This window comes from Puntigrus tetrazona, chromosome 13 (assembly GCF_018831695.1).
Source record: "Puntigrus tetrazona isolate hp1 chromosome 13, ASM1883169v1, whole genome shotgun sequence".
Taxonomy (NCBI): Eukaryota; Metazoa; Chordata; class Actinopteri; order Cypriniformes; family Cyprinidae; genus Puntigrus; species Puntigrus tetrazona.
The window spans coordinates 8,042,867-8,053,918 of NC_056711.1; the positions used below are offsets into that span (position 1 = coordinate 8,042,867).

At 40.3% G+C, this 11,052-nt stretch overlaps 1 protein-coding gene across 2 annotated transcripts; it reads left to right on the top strand.

The window, feature by feature from the left end:
- Nucleotides 1-620: 620 nt before the first annotated feature.
- On the top strand, nucleotides 621-10,699 carry synpo2la (synaptopodin 2-like a). Of its 2 annotated transcripts, none has more exons than XM_043255928.1 (4): nucleotides 621-995; nucleotides 3,901-4,052; nucleotides 4,287-4,912; nucleotides 6,214-10,699. In XM_043255928.1, exons 1-4 carry the CDS (start codon nucleotides 894-896, stop codon nucleotides 8,805-8,807), a joined length of 3,474 nt encoding a protein of 1,157 aa, XP_043111863.1. In that variant the 5' UTR covers nucleotides 621-893; the 3' UTR covers nucleotides 8,808-10,699. The 2 variants fall into 2 exon arrangements, with proteins under 2 accessions (XP_043111863.1, XP_043111862.1); XM_043255927.1 differs by having other exon boundaries at nucleotides 622-995; nucleotides 4,203-4,912.
- The last annotated feature ends 353 nt before the right edge of the window (nucleotides 10,700-11,052 follow it).

Sequence of the window (11,052 nt, forward strand, 5' to 3'; positions counted from 1 at the left end):
TAGTTTGACCCATACAACAAACTCAAATCATGCAAATCAATGCAGTTTATTTGTAATAGAAATATTTGGTCTTAATTTTCTTTAGACCCGGTGATCAATGTCTAAATCCTGTATGTGGAGATAAAGTGTCACTAAGTCTCTTTCAATTTCCTACTCAGGTCAGGCATGTGCATGCTTGTCTAAAGAAAGATTGATTGGCCAAGTGTCCCAGTTCAGACGCCAAGAGGACAGGTCTGCTATCAGTATGTGTACAGACGCGGTGGTAAAACGAACTCCCGCACTATTAGAAAGTCTCAACGTTAGAATAAAATAGAAAAGACTAACCGTTTAGGAAAACCTCAGTTGACTGTTAACTGACAACCTGAAAAGAAGGTTAAATTAAAAACCCTATGCTGAGATGACTGAATGAGAGATTGTAAGCATTAATAATAACTCATTTCTTTCAATTTCAGACTTAAATCTACTCGTCGCTATTCTGTAGTAGTTAAAAAGCTTGACTGCTTAGCAAGAGAGGCAAAGGGCTATTTTTATATCGGCAATGTACGCCCCCTCCCTTTAAACCAGCAGTGAGTGACAGCACAGCTGGGATCAACTAGCTTCTACCTTCATCCAACACAAGATTGCACTGCACTGGGAGTCGGTGGGTATCTTTTCTCTTTCCCCTCTATTTTAACTTCCTTTATGGCTGCGCCCCTATCACCAGCATCCAGCTCAGGGAGTGGGAGGGGATCCATGTGAGCTCGTAATCTTGCAAGAGCAACTTGAAGGAAACCTAGGACACAGTTGCAGTAGTAGTTGTCTTCTCTAAGGGGGCCCTGAAATAACATGGACCGTATGTACTAAGGGCCCCCAGGCCAACAAACTGAATTAAAGACACAAGCACAAACCGCACCATGGTGGCTGAGGAGGTTATCATCACCCTATCCGGAGGAGCACCATGGGGCTTCAGACTACAGGGAGGAATCGAGCACCAGAAGCCTCTGCAGGTTGCCAAGGTATGATTGCCAGAAAATATATTAATGAATGCAATGTACCTCACTTTTAGTGTCTTTTAGAGTTGTTTTTGCACGCATTTCTTTAGTTCTAAAGAAACGTAAGATGTTTAGATGAAACTTAAGAACTTTAAAGCTGCCTGGAGTTGTAATGGACACCAGAAGCACAGGCCCCTGCACTCTAAGTGTGGTGTGGAACTGATCCTCTACCAAAAAAGCCAAATGATTCATAGAGCTGTGAACTTTTAAGTATCCCTTTAACCCTCTTAACCTTTGAGTCCTAAATAGCTAATGTGCACGAATCGTCTATTTTGTAGCAGTTACAGTGCAAGAGTAGATTACCAGCAATAAGATTGTGGAATAAAACGTTATATATGTAAAACAAAGGGTGATTTACTGTAGTCAATAATGAGAAGCTAATTAAACATTTTTATATCTAGCTTTCACTAGGAGGTAATTATGTGATACTGATTTCTTAATTTGTAATTACTTTATTACTTACTAAATAGCTAATTATTGTAGTATATAAACAAAGGTTTTTGAACTATATGCTCTCACATACACTGTATTACTGTAGTTTATGACTTACCTTAGCCCTTGAGGATTCAGGTCATATATAATGCCATTTGCTCTAGAGCGTAATTTGGTCTCATGTCACACCATGTGTATGTTTCAAATTATCTACTTTCTTCCAATTCCAGCAGTTTTTATTTAAATAATAATATATATTATATATAATATATATACAGTATTTAAAGCAGCTTATTCTGGTTGATGGTTGTTGTCATGTCTTGCTAGTTTAGAAAATAAAAATGGCCCTCATTTTGTATTTTACTCTAATCCAAAATCAAACTTTATAATTCAAAGCATAATTGTGGACTATTATTGACTATATACTGTATGTATATATATATATATATATGCCTTCCACTGATATTGGCACCCTGGGTAAATCTGAGAAAAGGTGACTGTGAAAATAAATCTGCATTGTTTGCCCTTTTTATCATTCGTTCAATAAATCACAAAATTCTCACCTATCATTAAAGTAAAACAACTAAACATGGGCAAACAATCTCATGAAGTTGTGATGTGCAGAACCAGACTGATGACCTTCACAAAATAGAATGTTGCTGTAAGAAAAAAAATAAAGCATTGAAAATCTACATTTCCACCATCAGGCAATAATTAAAAGGTTCCAATCAACTAAAGATATAACAAATCTGCATGGCAGAGGACGTGTGTCTATATTGTCCTTATGCACAGTGAGAAGGAGAGTTTGAGTGGCCAAAGACTCTTCAAGGACCACAGCTGGAGAATTGCAGAGATTAGTTGAGTCTCAGGGTCAAAAGCCTAAAAAAAATCAAACAGCCCCTACATTATCACATAATATTTAGAAGGATTTCAAGGAAAATTATCCTAGCTCATCCATAAGAATCTTATAATGGGATCCTCCATTGATACAATACTTCAAAACAAACATTAAAATCTACACAAAAATGTGTCACTGAGCACAAAATGAAGCTTTTTCCATGGCTGTCCCAGTTCTCTGACCTGAACCCTGTAGAAAATGAGTGAGATGAACTGAAGAGAAGAAGCTGTGAATCTAAAGGGTCTGGAGAGATTCTGGATGAAGGAATGGTCTCTGATCTCTTGTCGGGTGTTCTCCAAACTCTTCAGGCATTATAGAAGAAAACCCAGAGCTTTTATCTTGGGAATAGGATGTTGCAATAATTAGGTGCCAATCATTTCAGCCAATATCCCAACTTTCAATTGTTTTACTGAATGATTTTTTTTTTTTCTGAATGAAAGATCAAAAGGATAAACCTTTTCTCATATTTAAAATCGGGGTGCCAATATTAGGGGGACACTATATCTTTCTATCTATATAATAATGTTATTTGATCAGGGTAGTTTGATGCATCCACTAATCTTGGCTGTCATGAAGAGTATTGCTTTTTATTGGTAGCTAGATGCTTGTCATCAAATTGAATTAGATTAAACTAGTGGTATGGACACTGCCTCATATCAAGATGGTGCTTAGTGACAGGGCAGCAGACAGTTCATGTATGGTCCCAGTTCATCACTTGATGCAGAATATAACCTTGGCATTTACAGCTGTAAATGGAAAAGCAGATCAATCACCCATATGACATACTGTTTTAGTCTGTTCTGGACAATCAAAGGTCAAATCAGCCGATGGACTTATTAACAGTATAGTGACTCAGGAGCTTTTGCACAGTATTAAAGAGCAGAGAAAATTTAATGAACCCATCTCACTGTCTATTTATAGTCTAAATGCAAGTATTTATAGACTGATTATTGCATCCACAGTAAGATGTGAACCTGTCAGTGTGAACAAAACCACTGAAATCAGAGCCTGTCCTCCTGTGCTGAGTAAGATGACAGACAGGACAGGGGTTTAAGCAATGGCATTGCAAGGTCCAGTTGATAAACAACACTAACACTGGCACATGGGCAGCATCTGTTTATGCCAGTTTATGCCATACCAAGTGTTTGTTTTTTTTTCGTTTTTTTAATTAGGTTAAATTATCTGAAATAATTTTAAAGAATTGTGTACAATGTTGAAAAATTTTCTCTGGATCATCCCATTTGATGTATTAACGGTCACTGGTTCAAGTACCAGCTGTTCCTGGAGGCCTTTTATCATGAAGTTAGCATGGACTATGGTTTCCCATTCAATGTAAATACATTCAGGATAGGTGAATTGGAGACACTTTCAAAAGACCATGTTAATTTGAATTTGTATATCAGCCATTCTTGCAGATACACTTTTAAAGATGGGAAGAATTTGAAATGCGATATCAATAACTTTTTCTTAATCTATGGAAAACATTAAATGTGTTCTTGATCTATTCATCCATTCTCAATTGCTACATTAATCCTGCAGGTGCGCAAGCGAAGTAAAGCATGTCGTGCCGGTCTGCGTGAGGGAGATGAGCTGGTATCCATCAATGAGAATTCCTGTGGGAGTCTGTCGCATGCCCAGGCCATGAACCTGATCGACAGCATGCCAGGAACACTACACATTCGGGTTAGGAGGTAAGTCCTTTCCATTTTCAATGCCAAAGTGTGTGTTTAGCTCAAATGGGAGCTGAAAGTAAGTGACTGTATTAACTCCAAGCCAGGGTTGTTGTGAGTTACTGTTTCTGACCAGCCCTGTGCTATTTTACCCTCTTACATGTTTATCAGGACACCGGCTGGCTTCCAGTCGGTGGTTCTGGTTGCTCGAGCTCCTTCTCCCCGCATTGATAAAGAGTACCGTGCTGCCATTAGGGCCATGTCTCCATCCAGCTCCCGACCTCACCAGTCCAGTGTGCGGCAGATCCACCGCGGATCCATGATGTCCCCGACCGGACGCAGTGGATTGACCTCTCCACCGGGCAGTGAGGCCTACTACGGAGAAACAGACAGCGATGCAGACGTGGCTGCTCATGAGAGGCAACGTAAACCAAAACGACGTAGTCCCAGCAATTCACCTGGCAAAGCAGGTCGAGCTTCACCAGAAGGAGCAGAGACTTCAGAAATGAGTGGGTATGACAGTGCCTCAGATGCCCAAGTTTACAATCTTCTGGGGCCTAAAGAAAGAGAGGATGCATTGCCTGGTGTAGCTCGCAGAGAAGTAATCTACCAACCCCTTCCGCATGGAGCCTGGTCCTCTCAGACCTCCATCGAGACCTCATCCATGAGCGCGGATGACCAAAACCCACGAGAAGGGTTAATGGAAGAGGACAGTGGGTTCCAGGAGCCCACAAACGTTCCCCCACTGGTTTCTCCAGAGAGAGCCAAAGAAGCTCTTATGTTGAGCTCTCGTACTCAGCTGGTACCCATGGTTGGGCCAGTTGACAATCCAGTGGATGAGGAACTCACATTAACATACATGGATAAAGCAAAACAAGCAAGTGAGTATATGAAGATCATTGCACTTGATGATCGACTGGCTGCAAATATACTGTTACGAGCACCTGCTTAGCTTTTGTAAATGTGTTCTTAAAGCCACAGCTTGTGATTGCCTGCATGTAAACCCTTGAAAGAGATGAGGGTTGGTCATGAGTCTTTTAGCCAGCACCAGTGTCTATATTTGTCCTGAGGCTTGCAGGGTTGATAACCTGAGCGCTGCTTTGCATGAGCTGGCATAAGCATCTCCAGCTGCTGGCTTATATCAGGTGACAGTGCTCTTCACAGGCCTGCACTCAGTCTCTCCACCTAGATCCTCAGCTGAAATACTGGACGGTATTGTTAGTATTCTCTGTGTTGTTTTCAGACATGTACAGAAGCATCTGGCTGGAATATATACTCTCTTAAATGTCATCTGTGCAAGTTACAAATTAGCATATTTCATAAGCCAGGTTCATTTAGTGTTAATAAAATGATATATGTACAATTAGTTACACAGGTTTAACATTCCATTGCCCGGACACTGCATTACACTGCTATGACACTGATCCTGGATCGCAGCTGCGGAATGTGTGTTTGTTGATCCCAGATCAGGTGATAAACAACACATTGACATCTGTGTTTATGGAGAGATTACTTACTGTGGACTCTAATATGCTATTAATGGAATATTAATATTTAATACGCATGAAGAAAATATGTTATGATAACCATTTAGTGAAAACATTAAATTCAACAAATGGTTACACCTCACAATTCATTCAACTAATTCCAGTGATATTACATTTTAAAGTAAATGAGAAGGTTTAAAGAATAGATTGGAGGTGAGTTATGTTCCATAGTACAACTTTTTATAATGTGTACAAGCATCTTCAGAGCCACGGCTATTTAAAACTGTGTAATTTCAAGCACCAGCATAAATAAACAGTCATAAATCTAAAGACAACCCTAATCTGTACTCTAAACATTCTCATGTTCTTCTCAGGGACCACAATTAAGGACTGGTAAATAAAGCATCTCCCCATGGTAGACAAATAATCTTGGCAGCAAAATGATTATGCTGTTTTTCTCTAATTGCTGTGGAGAAATATAATCAGTGGTCCCTGTTGCAAAATGCTTTGATTAAATACTTTTTTATTGGGTTATGCTTTAAGAACATTATTTGCACTCTTTTAGCACAATTTTACATTAACAATGATTCAGAAGAGCACACAATTTCTGACCGATATAAAGTGAATAGTTTAAACCCATGAATGCCAGTGCATAATTTAATTCTGTTTCAAACTTTTCATTTCATGTTATACAGAATTGAACCGCGGAGATACAATCACGGACAAACAGGTGAAAGAAGCTCGGTCCAAGTGCCGCACCATTGCCTCACTACTGACAGATGCACCAAACCCTCATTCAAAGGGTGTTCTGATGTTTAAAAAGCGCAGACAGCGCTCCAAGAAATACACACTGACAAGCTTTGGAAGTGTTGATGAGGACATGAGGCAGGACTCTCAAGAAGAGGATGGCATATTTCCTGGCAGTGAATCAGAATTTGATGAGGAAGGATTTTCTGCTGCACCCGACCCCACATGGGACAGTGACTACCTTGAGATGCTGGAGAAAAGATCTGCTTCCAGAGGTCAGGAGGGAGAGGGTGGTGCTCTCAGTCCTGGTCTGAGTGATACATCTGGGAAGGGAGCACAGTTGTTTGAGCAGCAGCGGAGAAGGGCTGAGGAACATGCAAAGAAAATGGAAGCTGCACAAGAACATTTACAAAGCCAAATGCTGAGCATTGCCCTGAAAGAGACAGCAGCACCTCCTCAACTACAGACACCGCAATTCCAACCAGAATCATTGACAAAAACTAATATCCAGCCACCACCAGTTGCTCCAAAACCTGCCAGACCTTCAAAAACTTTACATCATGAGGTTCCACCATCAGACACGCAAAATATGACAAAGATGGCCACAACTCAAGCCACTTCCACTGTTCCTGTTATGGTTAATGGAGACACTTCAAGCCCAGTAGCACCAGCTTCTGCCATGTTGCCCATAACTAGTCTCTCAGCACCTTTTGCAGAAACTATGATGCCTCCACAACCAACTCCTTTACCAGAACTTCCTTCCAGCTCTGTGTTAAACAGAACTGCCCGACCTTTTGCCCCAGGCTGTGTTACCAATCGTGCAGCCACTGCTCCTGTTGTGTTTCGGCCTACAGTCAGTAAGAAGACACCCAGACCTGTTTCAGTGGCTGTGGTTGCACATCCATTCTCTGCACCATCAGAAGAGCATGCCATGGGTGTCAACCCAGCCTCCTTTGTTAGCCAAGTCACAATGGGTCAAATGAGTGCCGATGTTCCTCCTGAAATGATATTCACACAGACCTTTATGCCTGGAAAGTCTGTTCCTCCTGTTTCTGTGGAATCATATTCTCAGCCTGCTCTTCACTGCTCGTCAGTAGAAAACATCCAGGCTTCATCAGTGCCACCTTCTATAGTTCAAACCCAAGGACATACTTTTTCTGTTGAAGCCGAAACAACTGTTCCTCCAGAAATCCCTGTTGACCACACAGTGACCGCTGTGGCTCCTGTCATGGCTCCTGTTACTCCTCAGGCCATTGCAATACCATCCCAAAGCTCTTCTGTTTTGACCTCTGCAGCTTCCGAGACCTCTTTAACTGGAACTCCGGTGTCACCTGTAGTCTATCGTGAAAAATCCTCTGCCTCCACTGGCCGCACCGGTATTCTCGTAGACGCCCGCCGCCGTAGTGCCTACAAGCCAATGTTTAAGATACCTGACAACAAGAAAAACTCACCAAACCCGGAATTATTGTCTATGGTGCAGAACCTAGATGAAAGACCCAGTCATGGATATTATGAACCGGAGAACATAACTCACAGCATTGAGGACAATAGGGCAAGGGTGCCACCGCCTGTGGCTCCTAAGCCAAGGGTCATCCCAGAAATGTCACAGATCCCTCAGGCAGAGGGAAAGGGTGCAGAGCTGTTCGCTCGTAGACAGAGTCGCATGGATTTGTTTGTTGTAGACTCTCCACATATACAAACCACTCCTCTACAACACCAACAATCCCAATCAGTCATAGACTTGCTGGAACCACAAAAAACCTTGCCTACCCCATCCCACTGGAAGTATTCCCCTAATGTTCGTGCTCCTCCACCGATAGGTTACAACCCCTTGTTGTCTCCATCCTGTCCTGTCGGGGTGCAGCGTGGGGGGGCCAAAGTGTCTGAAGGAAGTTCTAAAGGAAGTAAAGGTAGTTATGGTGTCCCAAAAGAAGGTATTAAAGCTTTGGACTTTATGAGGAGGCAGCCTTACCAACTGAACCCTGCAATGTTCAGTTTTAGTGGTAGCACTAGCACACCATCTTTAGTGTCCTCCTACCAGAGGCAACAAAGGGAAGGCCACACTTTGACACCACCCAAGCAGATCCCAGTAAAGGCAGCACGTGTGTATGAAATCAAACGATTCTCCACCCCCACCCCGATGTCAGCACCAACTCTCAACCCCACAGTGATTGTACCACGTTCACGGACCACACTTGGTGAGCACATCTCTCGTTCTGACATGACATCCCCTCTACCTGAACCTGTACCTGAATCAATTCCGCCACCTTCACGAGCCCCAGGCCTCCCAGAGCTCCCTAAAATATCAACTGTGCCCATCTCTCACCCCATGCCATACTCACCCCCAGCTCCCATGTCAAGCATGTCAAGCCTAAGCTACTCTGGACTTCAAGCTGCCAAACAGTTTAAAAGTGCCCCTGAGTTAAGTTCCCTACCACAAGACCCTTTAAAGTCTCCTATCCAAGTTCCCAAACCCCGTTTTATTGCAACACGTGTGGGTATTCAGCCCCGGGTCTGGAGACCTGGAACCCTTCCTCAATGATGATGTTACTCTACATGTGGAAGAAGCTGAACCATCTGCTTCTGTTGCAGTCTCATTCTAATTCATACAAATATGATTTAATATAACTTGAATATGCAAAGAAATTATATTCTCTATTTCAGATGAAAATATACTGTGGAATATATTTATTGTCTTGTTTTGAAAGTGTTTTTCCACTTTCAAAAAAAATCCTAAATTTATTCTAAATGTTCAACAATATGTTTAAAACCTTCAGTGTTGTTAACATGAAATCTATTTACTTAATGCATGATCCTGTTCTTGTGAACAATTTATATATGCTATTCCAAAGAAAAACATTGTTTGGCTTTGTCAACATCAATCAAAGTGTAGCTTGCATTTCCTCTGAAATGGCTCTGCCTTTTCACTTAGATGATGTTAACCAATAGCCAAATAACTACTTGGGCATTGTTTTAGCAAATTTACATTCGGTCTGGCTGCCCAGGGTTTTTTTATCCAATAAGTTCCTAATGAATAACAACAAGATGTATTATACATTGATTTGTTTATTTTATTCATGTTTTTTTTCTTATTGCTTATCTTGTTTCAAACACTTAAAAAGAGTTGCAAATGCCAAATCATTTGTCAATTCGCGTGTTCTCAAATTTTATAGGAATAAGAAAAAAAATGTCACTAGAAAAAACATTTCACGTGGACTGGTCTGAGGTTATTTTGAAATATTTTTCCTCAGATTTCTCCATTGCGACTCACACATACGTTTTTTTGGAACCTTGCGTGTAGCTGCTTTGTGGATCTTGGGTGTAAACTTTGAGCTACTTGCCATATGAAAGCATGGGAAAAATACCCAAGAAAAAAAAAAACAAGCTGAGGCTTTGTTTTGATGTATGCTCTTAGGTCAATCAGAAATTATATATCTCTTGGCAGAGCCTGCACTGAACAGGTGCACAAGGGTCACAGCCTATTTGTAGGAGCAAAGTAAATAGGGAACCAGGCTGGTTCCTTAAAATGTGCTCTGACTAGACTTTTTAGTCCTTATATTTGACTATTGATATATTAAAGAGATGATATTTAATGAAAACTAAAGTTTTTATTTTTATGGAAACATATTTAAGTGGTCAAATCAGTAAGTGTTGGAAAGGAACAGTGTTGGAAACAGTCCTAAAGAAAGGCTATTTGTGCACGCAAATCTGTTTCAAAGACAGCCGTGAAAAGTGCAAAGCTAGCACTGTTTAGGATTATAAGAAGGTTAATTAGCCAACTGGCTTTACTGGAATTAGTCAGAATACTCATAGCAACATGAAATATTGGAATGGCATGTGTGGCAGTGAGGCTGATGATTTCGGGGATGAGTGGTTTTCGAATGTGTTCCCAAAGTCCTCAAAATATGACAATGTCTTAAGAGAAAAAAAGGGCTTGAAGTAGTAAGGGAACAATTGATAGAGGTTTGAGGAAGGAAAAGAGTTTATATCATTTTGAATTAGATATACAGAGAGGATGAATAAACAATGATCGTAGTACTGGCAGGTGAGAATATTTCATTTTTAAAAGATCTCATTAAAAAAATGTAAAAAAAATTTTTAGGTATTGAATAAGAAGTTGATATAGACTAGATACAGTGTTTAAAATCTGAGCCACGATTTTGTTGTCTTTCCAGTTAGTGTCAGTCATGTTTTATTTTCTAGACTAAATATTTACATTGTTCAGTGATCTTAATTTTGGCTGTACAAATCATTAGATCAATGTGTCTGTCTCAGTAAAAATCATATTTGTGTTAATATGCTTCTTGTAATTTTATTCGAGCAACGCTTGTGATGTGCTCAGCTGTAATTTTAGGACCTAAGTAATTTTAACTAAAAAGTGTCTTGTATTTCTAATACAATGAATAGTTTCAATAAAACATACCTGAAATTTCACATAATGTCTCTGTCTCATGGGCATCGACAAACGCAGACACGATCCCAAATGTCTCGCATGAATACTTAAACCTGAAGATGTCAGAGTTACTTTTTACAAAATAAGAAACAAATGTTTAATTATTCTGATTAAGAAGGCCAAGCTCATTTAAATGCTTGTTTATAAATTTGACAGTCTGTAACATGTATCCCAATAATTAAAAAAAAAAAAAAACATTTTCAGCGTCGAAGTGTTCCTTTTAGAAAGACTGAACATGGTTTGTGGAGTGAAGATGATCAACCACCACATGGGGGCGCTTGTGTCTTACTTTTCATAATAGAAGTAACTCTAATGGAAACGTGACTGTATTTAT

What these genes read in the sequence shown, in the direction of transcription:
- synpo2la (XM_043255927.1), top strand. Translation starts at nt 894, where the DNA reads ATGGTGGCTGAGGAGGTTATCATCACCCTATCCGGAGGAGCACCATGG. An exon ending in AGCCTCTGCAGGTTGCCAAG is followed by an intron (nt 996 to 3,900) that starts GTATGATTGCCA and finishes TTAATCCTGCAG; the next exon opens with GTGCGCAAGCGAAGTAAAGC. An exon ending in CTACACATTCGGGTTAGGAG is followed by an intron (nt 4,053 to 4,202) that starts GTAAGTCCTTTC and finishes CATGTTTATCAG; the next exon opens with GACACCGGCTGGCTTCCAGT.